Source organism: Perca flavescens, chromosome 18 (genome assembly GCF_004354835.1).
Source record: "Perca flavescens isolate YP-PL-M2 chromosome 18, PFLA_1.0, whole genome shotgun sequence".
NCBI lineage: Eukaryota > Metazoa > Chordata > Actinopteri > Perciformes > Percidae > Perca > Perca flavescens.
In genome coordinates this window covers 29,035,310-29,059,240 of record NC_041348.1, presented here as the reverse complement: position 1 = coordinate 29,059,240, position 23,931 = coordinate 29,035,310, and the positions used below count along the sequence as shown (strand labels likewise).

At 41.3% G+C, this 23,931-nt stretch overlaps 1 protein-coding gene across 1 annotated transcript in view; it reads left to right on the top strand.

The window, feature by feature from the left end:
• myt1la (myelin transcription factor 1-like, a) overlaps positions 1-23,931 on the top strand; it is a 79,799-nt gene that overhangs the window by 4,764 nt on the left and 51,104 nt on the right. Inside the window, 4 exon segments of the mRNA XM_028605303.1 lie at positions 13,925-14,013; positions 14,151-14,205; positions 15,492-15,510; positions 21,535-21,597. Of these exon segments, the coding sequence (XP_028461104.1) occupies positions 14,151-14,205; positions 15,492-15,510; positions 21,535-21,597 (137 nt within the window). The 5' untranslated portion in view covers positions 13,925-14,013.

Here is a 23,931-nt window from a genome sequence, read left to right as displayed (position 1 = left end):
TAGAAAACTCTTCGGGGTAGAAAACAGAAAGCATGAACAACTGGATATACTCTCATCTCATTCATCTAAAATGTATGTTTGATGCTTTCATATGTCAACACTTTGACTAACGTTAGCTTGGAGAGCTAATTTACCTGTTGGGCCACAGACTAAAGAAAATGACACCACCCAAACTAGCAGTCAGTCCGACTTCCCGGCGGTGAGATGTTGCTGTTCCTAATGCTAGATTAAGGTTTATCAAAGACGCTAGCAAAGCAACAAAGTACAGAAAATCAGCTGAGGAGAGATGAAAGATAGGTCGGACCTCCGTGTTTAACTATAAATGTTTAAATGTTTCAGTTATGGCCGAAAATGACGACAGGAAATAAAACAAGTTTGCAGATTTCACATATCTCCCCAGTTCAAATCAAGTGATTGTTGTTGTTGTTGCGCGACGCCGCAGTGATTCGGTTTATTCACATCACAGCTCAGTCACAACCAGAACTAGGATTATGGTTAACTGCTCCTCAGATCTCTGCAGGGTAAATCCAGACAGCTAGCTAGACTATCTGTCCAATCAGAGTTTTCTGTTGCACGACTAAAACTACTTTTGAACGTACACATGTTCCACCAAAACAAGTTCCTCCCAGAGGCTATTTTGCAGAGGCACCATGGCTCTGTCTGACACTTAGCACCGCCCAAGACGACTGTGATTGGTTTAAAGAAATGCCGATAAACCAGAGCACGTTTTTCTCCCAACACTGAATGCTGTGTGGACTCGCCAGACCTTCCTTCGCAGCGCTGTGGAGGAAGGTCTGGCAATGTGAGACTACTGTATTCCTGTCTGTTCTGACATTTTACTCACCAACTTAAGTGCAAAGATCTGGGGCACGTGCAATCTCAGAAACGGTGTGCATCGTTTTGCCACGGTTTCCTGGTTGAATGACGTTACCTGGTTGAACGGTGTGCAACAGGCTTTGAGAAATGTTTTCTCTCGTTTGGTGGGTGTGTCTTGTTCATTGGCTGTGTCACAGGTGATACCCAATCAGCAGAGACTACTGGTCTTTAAACTCGTGGTAATAAAAAGGCAGAGCGCTTGCGCACCCCGGGTTCAGTTTTAAAAAACGTGTTGCTACGTTTTGTCGGGGCTGAACGTGGCCCTGTCGTTACAGCAACAGCGCTGAATGCAGCTTTACAACAAACCAAACCGGGGACCTGTTTCAGCAAATTACCAATATGCAAGCTGGGATTTGCAACATAACATTGTTTCCTCTCACTTAATTTGACACAAATTAATATCAAAGCCCACTTGTTGGATTAGCATTAGAGCTTTCTGAAACATGATGCTGCCACCATTTGCAATCTGTGTGTAACAAATTGATTTTTGTGTGGTTATGACAACAAATACTTCACTCTCTAACCCTAAAGCTCCTTTTCAAACTACCTTTTAAATCCGACTCCCAACCAGGCAAAGAGCAGATACTTGGCTGCTTAATCAGGTCTTGTATCTACAGTAGAGCTGCAACTAATGATTATTTTCATTGTCGATTAATCTGTTGATTATTTTTCTCAATCAATACGAGTTGTTTGGTCTCTAAAATGTCAGAAAAGGGTGAAAAATGTAAATCAGTGTTTCCCAAAGCCCAAGATGACGTCCTCAAATGTCTTGTTTTGCCCACAACTCAAAGATATTCAGTTTACTGTCACAGAGGAGAGAAGACACTAGAACAATATTCACATTTAACAAGCTGGAATTAGAGAAGTTTTAGTTTTTTTTCATAAGAAATAACATAAATGGATTAATTGATTATATAAATAGTTAGCAATTAATTTGATAGTTGACAACTAATCCATTAATCTTTGCAACTGTAATCTGCAGTGTTTGCTCAGGCTAAACCATGATGTTAAATGATTCAACATGGCCCGCTCAGCAGTCGATCCCTGTTTATCTAGCCTAGTCCATATCCACGACGTTCCACTTCCGGGATTGTTCCGTTGCTGGCGGAAAATCCGCTTGATTTAAATTTTTTTAGGATGGATGTCCGTTACCTTGTCTTTCTTTGTGTTGTAATTTTTCCAGACAGCTAGCTAGACTATCTGTCAAATCTGAGTTTTCTCTTGCACGACTAAAACAACTTTTGAACGTAAACCAATGTTCCACCAAAACAAGTTCCTTCCAGAGGCTATTTTGCAGAGGCACAGAGGCTCCGTCTGGCGCATAGCACCGTCAAAAACGATTTTGATTGGTTTAAAGAAATGAGATGCACGTTTTTCTCCCATCCCGGAATACTGTGGACTAGCCAGACCCTCCTCCACGGCGCTGTGGAGGAAGGCCTGGCAATGCGAGACTAATCTAGCTCCACTAATTTCACAACTAGCCACTAATTAGTAGCCTGTCTGGTATCAGAAACGTTTCCGTGCATGAATCGTGTTCCTTCACTTGTCTTACCAAACAAATGGCTTCAATATGCAACAGGGTCAGCAGGCGGGCTCCCTCTCAATAACTATTACAAATTTTACATTAAAACTCTCTATGTTAACTTAACCTGTAACCTACACATTAATGTGAGGACACTGTATGTTTTTTATAAATTATGAACATTGTGTTAACTCACACTAAACGTTTGAATCGCTCTTTCTGCACGATCAGAACCTGTGACACCCTGTGCTCGCACTGTACGGACCAACTCACGACACAGCGGTACTTTGAGCACTTCTACTATGAATGCAAAGTAAATCGTAGACGTCTGGAAGATGCTGACTGTTCTGCAGCAAAGTTCAGTTTTGTATTTTGTTTATTCATTTAAAAAAATGTAATTAGAAAAAACCCTTGAGAACGAGATGCACAATCTCGTTTTCAAGCTGGTCCTCAGGCACAAAACATGTAGGTGTTGTTTATTTAAACATAAATTATATTGATGAATTAAACAATCCAACAACACAAAACAATACGTTATATCACAGCAGCCTCCGTCGAGACTACAGTTTTAGAAACAACATGTAAAGTACAACTCCAGTAATATTAAACCAAGCTCGCTACAGTTTATAAGGGATCTTTAGATAGCACGCATGTTAGGAAATTGGACCGTGGAACTGCTAAAACTTAGAGACAGCCGACTAAAATTTAGGACACATGCCAGAAATCCATCCGATCAGCTGCTGGTCTCGCATTGCCAGACGCCGCGCGGAGCAACGGTGCCTCGGGAAATAACTTGTTTTGGTGGAATGTGTGTACGTTCAAAAGTAGTTTTAGTCGTGCAACAGAAAACTGAGATTGGACAGATAGTCCAGCTAGCTATCTGGATTTACCCTGCAGAGATCTGAGGAGCAGTTAACCATAGTCCTCAGAAATTCACCGGAGGTTAGAATGCCAACACAAAGAAAGAGGAAGGTGACGGACGAAATGAAAGACATTTGGCGGCACCTGAAAAATCCCAGAAGTGGAACGTCGTGGATATAGACTAATCGTCAGCGAGCCATATCGTTGATTGTTCAGGAAATGAATCCAGCATCACATCAAATGTCAACCCACTACGGAAAAAGTCCAACCCAACAATAAAAAAAAACTCTGGCGAATATAAGACGTTGACATGAGACTGACATGAGAGGGTAAATTGGCAGTACGGTGTCTCAGTGGTTAGTACTTCTGCCTCACAGCAAGAAGGTTCTGGGTTTGAACCCAGGTCGTCCCAGTCCTTTCTGTGTGGAGTTTGCATGTTCTCCCCGTGTTTGCGTGGGTTTGCTCCAGTTTCTTCTGGTTGAAAAATTTGCCAATTGGCTAACACTGGTGCATTTACAGAAATATTCATTAATGTCCTAATCAAATAAAAAAATACATATATTTATGCTGAATGCGTGTGTCTGAAAGTGTTCCTCCATAATGGAGATTTAGCTGGTTACTGTCCAGTTGGTGATGAAACTGTCACGTCGAAACAACGAGGCCTCATCTGAACTACTGACCTGTCTGTCTGTCTGTCTGTCTGTCTGTACCTCTGTCGGTTTTATTAAATCTAAGCTGCTGCCAAGACACCCATCAATCTGATTAACTCATTTTAAACAATGAAGGTCAGGAACACACACACACACACACACACACACACACACACACACACACACACACACACACAAGAAGACATCTTCCGCTTTCTATTCTGGAGCGCTGATATTGTATAAACCACACACACATTTTAATGAATCATCGAGGGTAGATCCTGTTCTTAGAGTGTGTGTGTGTGTGTGTGTGTGTGTGTGTGTGTGTAAAATTCTGCATGCGAGTGGCAAAGCTGTCATTAACGGAAAACTTTTTCAATTTGCTCCATGTGCTGTGACCTTTGACCTCTCCATACTTAGTTACCTGTAACAGTGTTATCTGGGAACTGAAGGTTTCCATCAGTTGGTGTGACTGACAGAGTGTCTGATTAGGGTTGGGTATCTTTTGGATTTCTTCCAATACTAAAATAATATAATTTAATATAAAAAGGAGCACAAAACAACAGTCTGCAACATTTAAGAATGGCTTGTTTATTGACTTATAACTTAACTTATTTCACCAGTAAATTGCTGGTAAACTAAAAAAACAACCACTAGATGGGAAAAGGGTATTTTACAATAACTTTGAATGCACCACGAGGCTGGCGAGGCGAGTTTCAAGTAAACAAACTGTCTGTGTGGTTTTTCCGACAACGGTGCTGTTGGACGTCCTGCTGTTGGAATCCTCTGCTGTCAAGTGTAGCGTTAACTAGCGTCACATGCAGCAATGCTTCTGTTGCTGAAATGAGGCACCGAAATCCGCGTTGCTATTCGGTCCGGTAGGTACCGGTCGTTAAGGCACCGGTGCCGTATTAGCACCGGGGTCTCAGTACCCAACCCTAGTCTGGATACAGAAAGAAAACCTTGAGTCAAATTTCTTCGTTTGTGAAAAGGGACAAATTATCACCTCCGACTTGTCTGGACATTTGATCTTCTCTCTCTCTCTCTCACACACACACACACACACACACACACACACACACACACACACACTAATCTTTCAGGAGTAACGATTAAGGATCTCTGTAGCCGCTGACGACCTGCCTAGCCTACTTGTTACGGATCATTAAAGCTTCACTCACTGCCCACATCCACCCCTCCACCTGCCAATCACAGAGTGCGCCCCCCCACACACACACACACACTGATGAGGGAGGGAGAGAGGGGTCCACGTATAACCTGGTGGTTAGGATCATCACTATTAAACCACACTTTTATTCTAACAGAATATTTCATTTTTTATACAATGTTTTTATTGAATTTTCATTGCAATTACAATTGTCAACAATTCTTGGGGTTTCAGGTTTTGTTGGATACAGTTGTAACAAAATAATCTAAGGGCCAAGGGGAATGCTCACAGACAAGATGAACATAGTTTTATTGACCACCTTCCTCCAGAATGTTTTAATTTGTTTCTGTTGCCCCCATGAGAACTTCTAAGTAATGACAACAAAACTGTCGGCGCATCCACACGATACAAGCCTTCCGTTATCGCGCACGTGTGCCCCCCACCCCCCCACACAGTTGCTAGGAGTACACAGAGGATTACAAAAGCATGATGGACTCTTCAGAAGAGGTCATTATCTTCACTCCAGTGTCTGCACTGGACAGTCACCAAGCAACACAATCTTCTGAACATAGTCATACTGAGAAATACAGAGAGAGTTGTGTGGAGCTGATAGTCTTAAAGTGCTCATATTTTGCTCATTTTCAAGTTCATAATTGTATTTAGAGGTTGTACCAGAATAGGTTTATGTGGTTTAATTTTCAGAAAACACCAGATTTTTGTTGTACTGCACATTGCTGCAGCTCCTCTTTTCACCCTGTGTGTTGAGCTCTCTGTTTTAGCTACAGATTGACACATCCCACTTCTATCCCATCTTTGTTGGGAGTCGCATATGCTCAGTACCTCTGTAAGGACTATTAGCCAGTCAGAAGCAGAGTATGAGGGCGTGCCCTGACATTACCTAGGTAAGGACTACTAGCCAGTCAGAAGCAGAGTATGAGGGCGTGCCCTGACAGTAGCTAGGTAAGGACTACTAGCCAGTCAGAAGCAGAGTATGAGGGCGTGCCCTGACAGTAGCTAGGTAAGGACTACTAGCCAGTCAGAAGCAGAGTATGAGGGCGTGCCCTGACAGTAGCTAGGTAAGGTCCCTTTGGGGGGGAATTTTTGGGCTTTTTCACTTTGTAAATCTATAACGTGCACAAAAAAAGATATATAACACATAAAGGAAAGGTGAAAAGCCAAAAAAAGCAATATGAGCAATTAACTTTGTAGCAACTCATTTGGCAATGGCTTGAATGTAACGGACCTTCATTAATATCAAAAAGTTACGCACTGAAGCTTTAAAACAAAAGTCAGGTATATTGCTCTTGTATTTATTAAATTTAACAGGAGTTGTGCATCAGCCAATTAAATTGGAAAAGCTTTAAATTAGAGTTTGCTGTTTTTTTTCTGAGATGAGTTTTCTTTCAATCGTTGCTGAAATGTCCACTTTTAAGTCCGCCCTTTATGTCTCAAATCAGAATATATTGTTTAAAATATCTTTGATTCACTGCAGTGTTGTTTAAGCCAAGTGCAAATCCAGAGATTATAAAAAAAAAAAACTCACATTATTCGAAAGAAATGCCCAGGAATTACTTACGTACCTCTGAGACCTTTTTCACAGACATTGACATACAGAAACAGCTGGTTTTGAAAAGCAAAATTCAATGTGAACCAAAGTCAGCCTGCAGACGTTTAAATATTGCAACCATGTGCAGAGATACTCAGAGCAGATGAGTTCCTGTTTCGAAGTGAATATCCTCTGACAGAAGATAGTCTGAATGCTGAAGAGGACATTATCTCTTCTGAAGTGCTGACATGACACCACAGACCTGGTCATCGAGCTGTGGGGAGGCCGAGCAGTCCAGGCCCCTTTCACATTCTCACATTGACAGGGTTTGAGAGGGTGAACATGAAGTGTAACAGGGTTCATTATGGCCAGTAAATCCTGCAGGGTCTTTTAAATCCATGTGTGGAGTGGGAATATGTATCCATCCATGTTTTGAAACCGGAAATGTCAAAAAAGACTCAAAAAATAAGCAGCAATAAAAGTTATTTAGATAGATTTTAAGAAGAAAACAGGAAAAAATGAAGACATTTTGCATGTTTGAGGACCAAAAACAAACATAAAAACATAATTTTTCCGTTTTCCAAATTAAACAGACAGTAAATACACGGACCACAAGTGCTTTAAAAGCAAACAGCCTCAAAGAATGGCTCTGTGGACTTAGTTATGAAACAAGTGCAGGGATGTAATTTGCTATGCCAATGCAGAATTCCCACATGCGTTCATTGTTATTTAGCATGCAGTGTTCGGATGTCTGAATTCAGCTGTGATCGTATCTGCAGATCACAGCCAGCTGCCGCTGCTGCTGCTCGGGCTCTCTCTGTGATTGGTCAGAGGTTAATTGACGCGGCTAATCACCCGATCAGTCCAGTCTCCATGGAAACCAGGAGTGGGGCTGATGTACAGGAGGGAGTCGGGGGCCTTCACACCAGGCTTAGCTGCTGCTGCTTTTTCTTGTGTGTTTTCACACCACCAAACTGTACTGCAGAACCGTTTCTACACGAGTCCTTCACAGTAAAGGAAATGCATCACAATGCAGCAGAATTCGTCATCAGGCAATTACGTATTATGTGTACAAAAGTTGGTGCTAATCCATCAATCAGATGTTGAGATATTTCCCTGGATAAGTGAGAAAGTTTGATCTGCAAGTGGTGCAAAATAAAGTCAGTCAATCTCCAAAGTCATTAGGGTTTTATCCTCGGGGAAACATGAATGTCTGGACGTAGCAGCTCTGGCGTCACCCATTGCCCCCACCCATCGTCACCCTTTTTGAAACCTTCAGTTTGACAATTCGGTTGACACCCTCTTGGGTTTTTGATACCTGATGCGGCAATTTAGTGATGAGAAGGTGGAGTTGGGAAGGATGACCAATCAAGTCAGTGTTGTTTATGGTTGCAATGGCGATGCGCTAGGCTAAACCCTAAAAAGGGAAGGTTTCTTTGTTGTGCACATTATAGGTTCACAAAGTGAAAAAGCCCAAAGTCCCCCCCCAAAGGGACTTACCATCTCCAACAGAAAACACTGTTCACAAACTGCTCCAAACAGCTCTACTGTAGTCCAGCCTTTACTTCAGAGACCAACGTGGTCACTTTGTAACACACGTTATAATGCTCACCTAGCTGCTAGCATGGCACGCCCTCATACTCTGCTTCTGACTGGCTAGTAGTCCTTACCTAGGTACTGTCAGGGCACGCCCTCATACTCTGCTTCTGACTGGCTAGTAGTCCTTACCTAGGTACTGTCAGGGCACGCCCTCATACTCTGCTTCTGACTGGCTAGTAGTCCTTACCTAGGTACTGTCAGGGCACGCCCTCATACTCTGCTTCTGACTGGCTAGTAGTCCTTACCTAGGTACTGTCAGGGCACGCCCTCATACTCTGCTTCTGACTGGCTAGTAGTCCTTACCTAGCTACTGAGCATGTGCGACTCCCAACAAAGATGGAACAGAACTGAGATGTCTCACTCTGTAGCTAAAACAGAGAGCTATTATTATGCATAATCAAATAATATAAAATTATATTAATCATGCTAAACATTTTAGAAACTTTTTAACCTTCTTTAAAAGGTCCAATGTGTAGGAATTTCTCCCGTCTAGCGTTGAGATCATGTATCGCAATCAACTCTCTGGCGCCACACAGTTCAAAGTAGGTATTACAGCTACGGTAGCCTTCACGCTTCAAAAAGCCGGTCTCTTGCTCTTTTCAATCTCATTTTTCTGGCCGAAGAAGAAGAAGACTCCTGTTCCTGAAATTTGGATTTTGAATATGTGTGGTCCTCCATGTTTCCTTCTTCAAACCTGCCGGGGCTGGGAAGCTATGATACCCATTAGCAGCATTAGCAGCACCTGTGAGTTTATCATGTGACAGAGAAAACGCGAAAGGTGGAGCAGTATCTCCTGTATGTCCCTTACTGGCTAACGTATTTCAAGATCGAGCATGAATACGGAGCATCTACCCCAGTTAATGCAAATGTAAAATTTCAAGCCAAAAGGAATATTTGGAATTGATGGTCGAGGTAAATATTCATGAAAAAGGACAAGTAATGAACAACTAAACCCGTTACACACTGGACCTTTAAAGGACCAACATTTTTAACATTTTTTAAAGTTTTTAATAGATGTCTTTACATGCACCTTTATGAATTTAACCTGTTAATGAGTTGACTCTTCAATTATGATCTATTTGATCTTTGACTCATCTATTTCAAAATTGTAAATATATCAAATTAACCTATAACACTACCGAACATTTTAGGCGACCAAAATGTTCTAATTAATTTTGATGAAGTGAAAACACAGTGACAGGGTCAAAGTTTAAGATACAAACATGGACAACAAAAAAATTAATAAATTAAGGTCTATTTTAATGTCCACAGTGTTAGCATGGTTAGCATCGCTAAACCTCTGTCCTGACTGACAGGTCCTAAAGCATCCCCTGCTTTATCATTCTTTTTTAAAATAAATGGGACCGTCATTTACAAAATGAACATCATGCTGTATTGAAGAAGAATTTAAACTATAGCTATGAGCCATAAACTCATTATGAAAATGTTTACTGAGGTAATAAATCAAGTGAGAAGTAGGCTCATTTTCTCATAGATTTCTATATAAACTGACTTCTTTTTGGAGCCAGTGGAGTCACCCCCCGGCTGGAAATTAGATAGAATGCAGCTTTAAGACACTTCAGCATTGGCTTCACTTTTCAGACCTGGAAGTCCATTATTTATTTTTTTACAGTCTATACTTATATATTCAAGTATGTACCAAAGTAGTGGACCAACTGACCCACCATCATCACCCTCCCTGGAGCTCTGACTATGGCTGAAAATGTAGCTGCTTTGACGTAGTTCAGATGTACAGACAGACAGAAGATCAGACAGACCTGAAGCAGCACTGCACCTCTATCTCTAACGATCTCTCTCTCTCTCTCTCTCTCACTTTCTCTCTCTGTTCAGTTGTGTTGTTTGGTTTGTGCACTGCAGCATCACATCACACACACCAGGTGTTTCTGTTTGTTGGGTTTGATAAAAGTGCTCTGCTGTAATCAAACACTGAGCTGCTGTCGGGCTCCGCTGCAAACACACACCTCACCTGGCTGCTGTGTGTGTGTGTGTGTGTGTGGGTGTGTGTGTGTGTGTGTGTGTGTGTGTGTGTGTGTGTGTGTGTGTGTGTGTGTGTGTGTGTATTGTGTTTGGGCTCACAAACATTTGCCTGTGAGTGTTTGTGTCGCAGGCTGTGCACGCCTGAAACTGGAACATTTTTAGGGAGTTGGGACGTGACTACAACAAGCATAACAACAACGCAGCATATTTAACTATGTAATTGAATCCTCAGTTTTTTTCTTATCTGTCTAGCGTGATTATTGGCATTTTAATTTATTTCACAGATTAACCTGCAACAAGCTGTATCTCACTTGTAAACCTGTGCAGTATCACTTAAGTGTATGTAAACACTTTCACAAGAAATGCGTCCAAGGCATCCTGTAGACCCTCCTACATAACAATGTATCGTCATAGAAAACCTTTTGTCATTATTTAGTTTTATTAGACACCTAAATATCTGCTCTCCCACAAAACACCCCAAACCAGCTTAACAAGGTCCTCCGAAGGTTAACAGAAAACAGGATCCTCAAATCTCTGCACCATGAAGTCATTTTTAATTTATCCCAAATTTCTCTGAGCTGCTCTTTCCAACCTAGAGTCAGACGTAGAGCTTTTCTTTCCAAAACCACTCTGCTAGTTAACGTCGTGCTTCCAGGCCACAAAGCAGGATTTAACTTTCGTATATATTTTGATGTATTTAATCAGATTGTGGATTGAAGATTTTATTATAAATAAAACAATTATAAATAATCCAGGCTAAAGGGCTAAATTAATAGACATCACTTTCAGATCCAGTGTGTGAAGGTCAGGAGATTTGAGATTGAAAAACATATATTATACCTTCACCTGTTGGTGGAGTTGGAAATACTTGTTTCTGATTGGCTGGAAGGTGTCTGTTCAAAGCATTCTCATGAACGGGTTCGTCTGATATTGTACAAAAACGTATGCACAACAATTCATATGATGTTTTAAGACGGGTCACATGACTTGTATTTTCTGCTTAACTTCTTCAGGGACACGAACGCTGCTCCTATACAGCAGCAGTTACTGTGGCTGACAGTAATAAAGTAGAATACATACAAATTACAGTGCTTTACTTTTCATAGCTTTATGTACGAATGGTTCATGAGAACAGCCTGGTCTCAGGCACAGATAGACAAACAGTAGCTTTGTCCAACAATATTTTAACCGCCATTCTCAGTCAGCACTGAAGTTATGTTAAACTGCAGGGAACCATAGCAACAGCTCTGATGTTTTAGGCTACGTTAGCAGCTAACTGACGGGTTCAACTTATCTAATCAACTGAAGACAAACACCTATTATTATACTTTAATATTTGACTTGACGGAAAGAGCTTCTACATCTATACACTGTTGCACATCCTCGCTCACGTACTAGTCTCCCAAGCACATTATGTGATTATTTAATGATCATTTAGAGCAATAAGTAGAAAATTGTATTGTAAAATTGTCTAGGGGGCGCTGCAACCATCAGGCTGCATTATAGAAAGAAAACTCACACAGGTACAGAGTGTACTTTACTTCTTTCTTTTGGCAAAGTGGGTGAAGCTCGGTGCTTTTCCGTTAGTCTACATGTTTGTGTGTGTGTGTGTGTGTGTGTGTGTGTGTGTGTGTGTGTGTGTGTACATGCTTGTATATTGATGTGTGTGTGTGTATCTCAGTATAGGGAAGCTCTGCATCATATTGTACCAGACAGGCAGAATGTCGGACTGAATACTAAACAGCAGGAAGCTCCACTCTTCACACAGCGCCAACCCAGCCATATAGGACACTGTGACACACACACACACACACACACACACACACACACTACTGAAGTCTTTTACTTTTTGCTTCAATAATTCAGGTTAGCTTCCCATAAAACCAAAATAAATTAAAGAGCTTCTGCAAAAAAAAAAAACTCAAGCGGAGCATAATATTGTACATTATTGTAAATACACATTTGGTTTTATACTTGTGGGGACCCACACTGACATAAAAACACTCCCTAGCCCTGAAAACCAAGTTTTAACCCTGGACAAAATGTCCCCACTTGTCAAAAAAATTTTCTCGTTTCCCAAATTCATCAGGACTTTCCAAAAATGTCCAGACTTTCCAAAAATCTCCTAATTTTCCAAATAGTCCTCACTTTGTAAAATGTTGCGGCCCTTTAAAATATTTCAGACTTTTCCTCATACGACAGGTCCTGAAATCTAAAAATGTCCCCACTTTGCAAATAAGTCGTAATGTTTCATAAATATCCTGACAATCATAAATGTCCTCATGCTGAGGGTCTAAAACTGACAGTCCCCACAAAGATAGAAATACAAGAACACACACTCACGTGCAGAGGCAGAACAAGGACACAGCCTATGGACACACATTCGCGACAACGCACATATTCACTGTTGAGGTTCGTACATCATCTGTACACGCGCACGCACACACACACACACACACACACACACACACACACACACAGATACACAGTTGTATAGATCCAGGGAGGTGGAGGATTTTTTCTTCTCTCGGCTGAGCTCTTCACAGCGGAGGGAGGGGAGACTATGTTTGATGTAAGTTGCGTTGGAGAGCGCTCAGTGGAGTGGCGGCCTCAGATGCACCCGGCCTCGGTATGCTGTGGCAACATAATGGATGTAGGCTGAGAGTTCAGGCGAGGCTGTCCACAATTTACATTTATATTAACGCTGCAAACCCCCCGGAGCTGCACTGCAGCTGAGGAGAGAGAAGCACGCAGAGCGGCTGTGTTCTCGTCTTCATCATCAAACTGTTGTTCCACTGTTGTCTTACTCTCTTTTATGTTGCTGTATGCAATGTAACGCTCCCAGCAGCATCTCATGAGAGTTTTGTGTTATTTAAAATTTAACGAAGAACACAAAACATTTAATTGTTTTATTTTGGATCGCATTTGTGATGTATTAGCGATGCTGCGGTCTTAATGAAGATGATTAATAAGTGTCTGAAATCTCAGTTCACGGCTGACTTTTGAGATACCTCCAGAGTGCCCGTTATAAATGAGTGAGTTAACAAACAGGAGTGAATCAGTGTTGTAGACCACTTTGGAAGTTGAAGGTCTTGGTCTTGTCTCGGAATCAATTGCATTTTACTCGGTCTTGTCTTGGTCTAAAAAAAATTAATTCAGGATTTTATTTCAAAACCGGTCAAGACCACATTGTCTCATTTATTTGTTAAAATACAGGCTGACATGATGCAATGAATTATTGTCAGACTGTAGTTGGTTTCTGGTTGGTGTGCCAATATTAACAACACTGATGATTTGGAGGTGGTTCTACCATCGTAAGTTGCAAACTGCGTCGTTCTCGTCTGGCGTACTAAGAAGATGTGTTGTCCTTTGACGCAACTTATCCTTTTAGGAGTAAGATAAAAGCTGTAAAGGACTTCTTTTATCCGTCTTGTTGACTGTTTTTTTGTAAAAACTCTCCAAAGAAACACCTAATTGACTGAGTGAATGAAATGTTAAGCTGTAGGTTAGTGAAATATTTTCATCCTGTTAAACCTGAAAGAATAATATCAAAGAAAAAAATATCAGTAAATATGTGTAGCTGGTGTTGGGCACGAGTCTCTCAAGTGTTGAAAGGCCATTTGAATATTATCAAGGGACAGGGACAATACACAGTGAGTCTTTGCTCACAGGAATCTGACAAGTTGTTATTTTGTTTTTTGAAGATCATGACTCTGGAAGACGGCTTCTGAATTCCTGTTTGGTATAAAGACTCTTCAGCTACAGGACCAGTGCCACACCGAGCTCCGACCAGGTAAAGATGCACCATCACTCCACCAGCTGGGGTTTTTGTCAGATGGGATTTTTCTCTGCAGCAAACACACTTAAATTATGTGATGAAATTAAAAAGACAAACACATGTTCTGTGTTCACTTGTGTTTTACTCTTCAGATGGAGGTGAATGCGGTTAAGAAACGCCATCGCACACGATCCAAAGCAGTCAGAGGTATGAGCCTGTTCATCTGCTTTCTATATATAGACCTCTGAATCACTGCACATTAAAGGGAACATGCTAGCGAAGGCTCATCCGTAGGTTTCCTTGGTCCCTGTTGTAAGAGTTTCCAAATGACGATATAGATTGTTTATTCCTACCCTCTAATACACACGGGAGTGTTTCATAAACTAGCGCCCCTAGTGGTGACAGGAAATACAACCCAAAGGAGCGTTTTCCGCCCTCATAAACCAGAAAATGTAACGGTCACGGTTTTAAACCAAGCCCCCAGGAAGAGCGCCATGTCTAAAAGCCACCATGGGTTTGGCGGATAGGGGTGGTGCTGCACCCCATGGCCCAGAAAGACTTTTCACATAGACTTTTAATGGATATAGCTAATGGCTGTAATTCACCAGGTGTTCTATTAATCCGTCCATGGTATTATGAAGTTATGATACATTCGAGGGATGTATGTATGCTGTAAAGCCTGTTACGTGGATGTAACGTCTTTAGCGTTTCCCAAACTGGCGGGGCTATCGGCTAGCTAGCTAGTTGCTAACATCAGGGGTAGCTATCATGGCTGTATTAAGATTTATACATAGCTAGCTATATGCCCACATAACATTACTACAGACAAAGTGATTACATTGCCTTGGTTCTCTCTTATGATACATCCGAGGGCTGTTTGCTGTAGCTAAAGCTTGTAACGTGGATGAAGGATGAAGCCATGGATGAGCTTTGTTCATGAAACTGCAGGCTAACTGCTAGCGCTAGTTAGTAGCCAGCTAGCTAGTAGCACGACATAATGATTAAATCTCCTTGGTTGTCTAGCTAACTACATCCATCGTTTATTTAGCTAAGCATGTAAACGATCGGGAACAACGAAAACACAATGTTTAACGTTAGTGAATATTTTAGACAATGAAAACGGCGAGTTCATAAGTTTGGCACTTGTAAGAGACACGAGAGAGAAGCTCTTGAACGAGCATGTTGCTACCAGTTGCTACGACAACACAAATAAATTGTTGTATGGCTTTCATATATTGACAATAATGGGGTTTCTGAACAGTTTCCAGAACAGATGTGCTCGCCATCCAATTGCTGAAAAACGCAATTCTTGCAGGAATCTCCAAAGGTCAAAAGTTTATACCAAACATAAATAGGTTAATACTCTGAACATAATTAGAAATGTAAAATGAATCTGAAGCCCACACATAGCAGATAATTAATTATTGTTGATTGTGGAAGTTACAACGTTAATCTATTTTTTTTCTCTTTGTCTGAAGCCACCGTGGAAGCAGTGACACAGGAGTTATTCAGGTAGGTAAACTGGACACACTGAAAAAAAGAAGAACAATGACACTGACAACAGTTACAAGCAAGAGGGAAAGGGAGAAAAGGAGAAAGACAGCACATTATATGTAGGCTGTGTGAGGGGGGATGAGCAAAATTACCAAATTCCCCTGCCATTACCATGCCCCTTGTTTACCTGCCATCCCCGACTACTTTTCCCAATTAGCAGAGAGAAAGTGGCAAGGCAGAGAGGTTGTTTAGTTGAATACGTTTGTTTTGTCTGCTTGACTCACTGATCCTTTATCAGACTGAGGTTTCTGCAAGTTAGAACCTATGGACCCGACCATGGCTCTGAAATATCAACCAGCCTACTGTATCTGTGTATTCATAAATCCATGGCGCTGTCCATGGTGCTGATGTAGCAGACGTATTTGTGACTTTTTCTCTCAAGTCTCTGTCCCCCCCTGTTAAAAATTAACAAACTGCCTTCTGGTGATATGAAGATATCCTTAAAGTAATGTATTTAAAGTAAAGTAAATAGGCTAGAGCGCAAAAGGATATCCACTGCTGAAGACACTCCTACACCATTGCATTAAATGTTTGCTTCTATGCAGATGATAGAGTGTTGTCCTCTTGTGCACATTTGTATGAAGCAGTTTGAATGAAACTTGAATGATTAAAGTTTGAAACCATGATACTCCCCACGAAAACAATTGATTGGCTTTCGTTCATTAGTAAGTTTAAGATGGAGTGTGAGATTAAAAGGTGAAATGACACTGTTCATTATACCAGATTGTCATACAGTTGGGGGTCAGCAGTGCATCGTGATAATATGTAACATTTTCAATCTAAATTGACCGATAACTCATCACATTTTGATGACTTACTACATTTTGAGTCATGAGTGGAGAAACACACCAGCAGCTGCTGACAGTAAATGCTGAATATCACTGCTACCTGTTTGTGTGTGTGTGTGTTTCTGCTTCACTTAATCTCATTTAGCAAAACTGACAAATATTGGTGTGTGCAGCAGATTATGGTTGAACCCGGTTTGATTCAGGTCAACGCTTTACTGTAAACAACACGTCCCGTTTGTGCGGTGCGAGCCCCGAGCAGAGGAGCAGAAAACTCAGGATTTAAATCTGATGGGTGCCGGTGAGGGCTGTGCAGCCAGGGCCAGATGTGGACACAGAAGCTTTGAAGTTAGATATGACTCATACAGTAAATACTGTGAAATACTATAAGCATGCCAGGAGTCGTCACTGAATATTTTTCTCCCTCACAGTCACTGACTAATCTGACTAATCTGCAGGGATGAACATATATAAATCAATTTGTCATTGTGGTGTGATGTAGCAGAGTTGGGTGGGGGAGACATGTGGTTGTGATTTTAAAAGTCTTCCCTGATTTAATGTTAATTGCTAAATAAACTCATCACGTGTGTCAGCTCAGTGGGAATCACAGTTTCCGCTGCATAAAATCTCTGAATTTCAACTTTTAACTTCCGTTTGTCTATGGGCGTTTTCACACCTTTAGTTTGTTTGCTCTAGTCCAAATCAGTTTATTGGTTTGCAAACTTGTAGCCTCCCCTTGGTTCTGTTGCGTTTCACACGGAGAAAAATCCAAGCGTACCAAAATGCTTCACTACCAGCGATAACTGGTCGGATGTGTCTGGGACGAGAGCAAGAAAGTAAATACGGGAAGAAGGTCCTGTGTTCTGGAGTGGTGCATATTTTATCACATTTCCATGGTCAAATCAGCTCATTTCACTTACATAATTTTTCAGACATTGTTTGGTGATATATATGCTCTGCTCACCGGGACTTTGCTCTGCTCTGCCGGCGTCTCGCTCCGGCTGGTTTGACCACGGAAACACTAGCGCAGTCTGTTTATGGCAGAGAAACCTTACAAGGTGGTACAGTTTGCTGCTCTGCCTCATTGCAGATTGCAAAGCACACATGGATATTGTAATTCAGACTTGCGGCGTTCCCATATTTGGGGCGGTTTAAGGTTGAATCACATTCTACAAATACAAACGAAAAGGGGGGGGGAACACAAACTGTAGTGCGATTCAACCGAACTAAAAGAGGCAGGTGGGAAAGCCCTTTCCCTGTAAGTGATGTTTGTCCTGCTAGCTGAGCGGATTAACCGTCCTGTTGTCCTCGAGTCAAATTAGACACATATTCAAAATGTTTCTCTAGCAGAAATTTGGGTTTCTTTCAACCAAATTGTCAAAGAATAACATGGATGGTTCCATACAACCATTACTTCACAAGTAAAATTAAAGATCAGCTCAGTGCTTTCATTGAATTTGGGTGTTTTATTCAATTTTATAGCATTTGGAGAAAAAAAATGATAAAAGAACAATGAAAAAATGTCCGAAATAGTTTCAAAAACGTGGGGGAAAAAACAAAAAATGCGCAGAAAAAAATGTGTCAAAACATCAGTAAGAATTGACAAAAAAAAAACGTATAAAAAAACTTTGAGGAAAAGCAACAGTAGTGTCGAAAAACTACAACATTGAAAAAAAGAGGACATTTTGACCCAGAAAAATAAAAAGTTGCACAGTTGACAGGAAGACAACTCAAGGGTTAAAAATGGTGATGTTGGTGCCACCAGAGTACAACGACTGGCCATATTTGAGATTCATGGAGATAGTTTTGAAGACCCTCTGATCTTCCCTTTTGGGCCAAATTGGCAATTTCCACCTGTTGCCGAGAAATAGCAAAATGTAATGGATGCCGCGCAGGTGCCCTTATCGGCCACCACAAATATATTCCAAATGGAATCGCTTCGATCATTAGATTCACTTTGACGTGCAAATTTCAAAAGCAAAGCCATTCACCAATTGCAAACCATCTTGATGTGCAATACTTTGCGGGGTAACTGAGGATCAGAGGGTCAGAATTGAGGGGAGCTATTATATTACCTGACCAACAAGTAGTCATCACCCACCAAGCTTCCAAAAACATTTCAATAATGAATGATTCTGAGACTTTCTGGTGTGTCTGGCCTTTGTTTGAGGCCAGCCCTGAACATATTTACCGTCTTTAAACATCTTTTTTCTCTAGACTGGGTAACCCCAGCCCGATATGTCGGTGATTGGATTTGGCCCTGCAGCTCAGGCTGGAAACCTGTACATTCTTCTATCCTGACTACTGGTTACAAATCTGCAGGGACTAATCACAAACTGGCTTATCCACCTGGCGCGCTATTGGCGGGTTTAACACAATGACGATAGAGAAGCATGGCGGCCACTGAAGTGCAGCAACCCGTTGATGGCGCTGTCGCTGCTACGTCATCCGGATCGTTGCTCCGATTGGTTGAAGGACTATCCAATTGTGTACAGAGTCATTTGAACTATGCCCGTTGTGCAGTAGAGAATACAGAGCAAACTCCCCAGACTAATGTTCAATCTTAAAAAGATTGAGCTTGGTCTGCTGATAGCCAGACTATACTCTTTCTTGTCTTGTATAGAAAAACCTCTCTGGTGCCCTTCTGTTTTAGCTTCAACAACTCAGAAGCGTTTAGTACGCAGCCTTCTTAACTTAAAAAAACCGGATTGTAGCCGTTTCTATAGTTCTGTCTCTTCTCTATGTTGATTTTGACATTAATAAGTCATACAGATCTCTGCACTGAGATCAAGAACAACAACGCTAACAAGAAACTTACTGAAAGAAATATTCAGTTGCTTTGGAAACAAGTGGAAGTTTTTCTCCACAGAGGAAAAACACATTTGGTAGTCTTAAGAAAAGGAGGATTTTAAGACTGTCTCTCACACACACACACACACACACACACACACACACACACACACACACACACACACACACACACACACACACACACACACACACACAGCTGGGATCAATACAGCAACACGATCAGTCTCACACACTGATTGATCAGCCTCACCTTGAACAAACCGCCTCCTCTTTCTCCTTTTTTCTTTCTGTACTTCTCCTTCTCATCATGTTTTTTTCTCCCTCTCCTCTTCCTCCTGTTCTTCCTCCTTTTTCTACGATACCTCACCCTGCTTCTGTTTCTTAAATCACCTCCTCTTTCTATATTCCTTGCTGTTGTCCTCTTTTTCCTCACGTGTTTCCTCTTCTTCTCTTTTCCATCTTTTTCATCACCTTCCTTGTTCTTCTACTCTTCCTCCTCCCTTCCATTTTCCTTCTCCTCTACCTCTTTGCCCCCATCTATCTCTCCTTTCTTTTGCCCCTACTTGTCTTCGTCCCCTACTCCTTTCTTGCTGGTATTTTTCCTCACCCTTTTTCCTCTTCCCTTTTCACCTCCTTGTCTTTCTCCTCTATTCTTCTTCCTCTCCTTTCCTGTCCTCTTCTTCTTCCTCCTCCCCTTCATTCTCCTCTCCCTCTCTGCGCTCATGATGCCAAATCTTCACCATTATCTGCCGACTGCAGCCACCATACCGAAACATTAAACAGACAGAAACACTTCAACCTGCTGCTGAATCCCAAATCAAGGCCGGATGAAAAATAATGTTGGAAATTTATTAATGTTCGCTTTCTCCACTTTTTCTCAAGTGAAGGCTGGTTTAACCTTTCATACTCATTCAAATGTATTGACCTCAGGTTAACAGTAAGCCTGTGGTTCCCGAACATTCAACATCTAGAGCTGTCCTCGACTAAAGAACAGTTTTTTTGTGATTGTTGCGGGCAAAAAATCCTTGATAATGCGGCACGTTTTCTTAAAAAATGCAATGGAATATGCTATATGATATTTATGCAATTATATGCGATGAAATTGCGGGAACTTGCAAAAACTGCGGTTTGATGAAAAAGAGAAAAAAGTGATTCCCCCAACACCCTGTTTTTCGACGATGTTCACGTCGCGTAATTACATCACTTCATAATGTTCCCATGGCAACAGGTTGAAATGGTGCTCTTGTGTCAAGTAAACGCAACATTTTTCAACTTTCTGCTAAGATATACGAACGAAAATGCGGGGATTATGAAATCATGCAAGCCCCGCATATTTTGCGCGGAAATCGGCAATTTATGCACGTTTTTCTGGAGGGACTGAAAGAAATTCATAGTCGACAAACACTCATGATTTTTTTGACAAATCTAATATTCCATCTAATCGACAGGTCTGTAAAACTGAGTTTCTTCACAAAGCACCACTGGTGTTAACCAGAGATGTGCTCATAAGTTTCTTGGAAATTCAGCATTAAAAAAAAAGATTAAAAAAAATAACCAATGGGCGAAAGAAATTTTAGTCGACTAAGACTAAAACAACCGATTAGTCGACTAATTCAGTGTTTCTCAAATGGGGGTACGTGTCCCCCTATGGGGTACTTTGGATGACTGCAGGGGGTAGGTGACATTTTTTTGCAAAATCTTTTTCAGTTACAAGGCTGTAGTTACTTCTACTGTCTTTTATTTCAACGTTTTTGTCGCTTGTTTTGACCTGTTCTTGCCTTTCTTCCTTATTAGTTTTTGTACTGTCTTTTTTCTTCTAAGTTTTTGTCACTTTTTTCAAAGTTTGTCGCTTTTTTGAATTTTTTGCCACTTTTGTCGCCCTAGTGTTGCCTTCCTTCTTTCTGTTTTTTTTTTCAATTTTATTAATATTTTTTCGACCTATTCTTGCCTTCACTTTCTACCATCTTTCCAAGTTTTTGTCGTTTTTATTTTTACGTTTTTGTGGCCTTTTTCCATCAGCATTTAAATGTTTTTTCCAAGTCCAAGGCTGTTGTTTAGTAAATCTATCGCTGAATTCTTCCTCTTTATATAGACTTTTTTTTTCAACCAAAAAATTATTCGCGGTGGTTAGGGGGTACATGGCTTAAAAAACTGTTCAAAGGGGGAACATTATTGAAAAAAGCTTGAGAACCACTGACTTATTGACTAAGAGTGGGCATCCCTACTAACAAAGCTGTTTACGCTGTCCTCATGTTGCATCAACACTACCAAACAGTTTCTGTGCTGCTGTGTGTGTTCTGACGGTGTGTGTGTGTGTGTGTGTGTGTGTGTGTGTGTGTGTGTGTGTGTGTGTGTGTGTGTGTGTGTGTGTGTGTTTCCTCCTCAGCTGTCCCACTCCAGGCTGTGATGGCAGCGGTCACGTCAGTGGGAAGTACGCCAGACACCGCAGGTATGAACCGCTCGACAGATTTTGAACGGTGATAATGAAGTTATCATTTAGACAGTTCTTTGAGTCAATGATCTTTAGTAGGGCTGGGTGATATGGAGGAGATCAAATATCACAATGTTTTTACCAAATGCTTCGATATCAATATATGCCGGTGACATGCGATTGTCCAAAGCCTGGATTTGGTTCTCTAATTGGGGGGTGTTGATGTGACGGGGGCAGCTGACCCTGCAGCGCTGTAACTACCACTGAGGACACCAAGCTCATGTCTTTGATATTTTTTCTGACAGCTGACAACGGATAATACTACAAATACATAAAAATTGTATTAACAGGCTGATTCTGATCAATTTGACTGTTTTTGGGCACAAAAATAAATGAATGACTTTGACTGAATGGTTATAAATGTCTGAATGTAGGGGGCCAACATTTACAGACAATATAACAGAAAACTCCAAGAAAACGTGAAATAAAATGTTGAAAACATTCCAAATAATCTGAGAATTGCACAGACTCTTCTTGTAAAAGTAGTCTTAAGAGGGTGGGGTTGCCTGCAGACTTCTCACTCAGCAGCTCAGAAACCGAACCGTTCGGACAATAAATTAGCTCACGTCACGGTTTCAAACCTCCTGGATTGGCAGCATTTGCAGGTCGCAGCCTCCAGCTCAGTAAAACCCAGCGCTCGGTCACAGGGCCGCAGATAGAAAACCAATCAGGCCGAGTGTGGAGCTGTGACGGCCCGAGGTCACACCGACCGATGGTTGTCCGTCCTGCAGCCAAAAAGAAGATGGACTGCTGGATGGTTTCTGCCTCAGATCTCTGTCGCCGTTGGAAATGGGAAAAAATGACCAGCAAACGCAGTGGGGGGGGGGGGGGCGCTGCAAAAAGTGGCGCTCGCTACGAGTCATTTCTGCTCTCAGTGCTGAAATCTTCGTTTTTCTAAAGTAAACATGCAGGCAGAGTCAGACCCTTGCGCTAAAGTCTTAATATTATCTTTTTTTCCTTACAGTAATTAAAAAGAAACTGGTAATAGGATGAGATGATTTCATCTTCTCCTAATGCAAATATGTTGATTCTATTTTTTCAATGAAGCTAGAACATTCTTCTGCACAAATCGTGGTCGAAACGTCATACATTTTATAAAACAGGTGAAATATACATCAAAGCGACTGTATAGCTGCATTGAAGTGGACCACAGAGGATTTCACTCAAAGAAAATATAATTTGAAGGCTGATGTAAAGCTGTGGAGGAAGGAATTTGAAATTTCTTTCCATTTGGGTAGGCATATTTTAGGTCAAATTAAATATGCATTATGTTTGAGATGTTTTGGTGTATCTCTCTGGTATGGCATTTCAGTGTTGAGGCTTGTGTGTGTGTGTGTGTGTGTGTGGGTGGGTGGGAGGCTGGCATATAGAGGTTGCACAGCTCTGGACAGCGGTGGTTTGACGCCCGAGGTAACAGAGAGATAACGAGAAGGGCAGGATGGCGAATTGCTGGCCGAGCAGATTGATGGTGCTGCAAAGGGCACAGAGACACTCTGGAAAATTCATCTGACGTACGGAGAGTCAAACTCCAAAATAAGATCTCAGATATTCACTGAAAAAAAGAGGCAGTTTTTAAAGGATTGAGACATGTTTGTGAGTTGCTTTATGAAATAATACTGTTCTTCCTTTATGATCAGCCCATAATCTTCATCAGCAGACGTCGTAGAAATGTACAATGTTCAAATGTCCACGTTTTCCAAACACTTTGAGGACTTCTCATCCACGTTGTTCTTTCTCGACAGTGAAAACAAGCGGTGACTATCTCACCCACTGCTTTCCCTTTTATCGACTCTTATAAATAGTCATGCCGACAAATTACTGAAGTGACAGAGAAGGAAAGACAAGAGCTAGAGGCTGAGAAAGAGAGAAAAGAGAGATAAGTAGGTTGTCTGATGTTCCCCTCTCCGGGGAAACGGCGGCTGAATCACGTAATCAGTTAATCATCAGCTGATAATAGGAGTGTACGGTACACAAAACGTCTGATTTTACAAAAACACACAGCAGAGAGGGAGGCCGTGTTTTCAAAAAATCCTTTCTATACAGGTCGGGAGGTTTCCACCGACTCTACCAAACATTGATCAACCATATCTAACTTTATTTGACATACAGTAAGTGTCCCCAGAGTCAGATGAGAACATGGATATCAGTTTCATCTGAGTGTGTGCAGTACAGTGATGTGTTTAGCCTAGCTTAGCACAAATGGGCCATCTGGGGGCAGCACAACAAGCTGTAAATGCAAAATATTAAATATTACCACTTTAGAAAGTTATTAAGGTGTCTTTTTACACATTC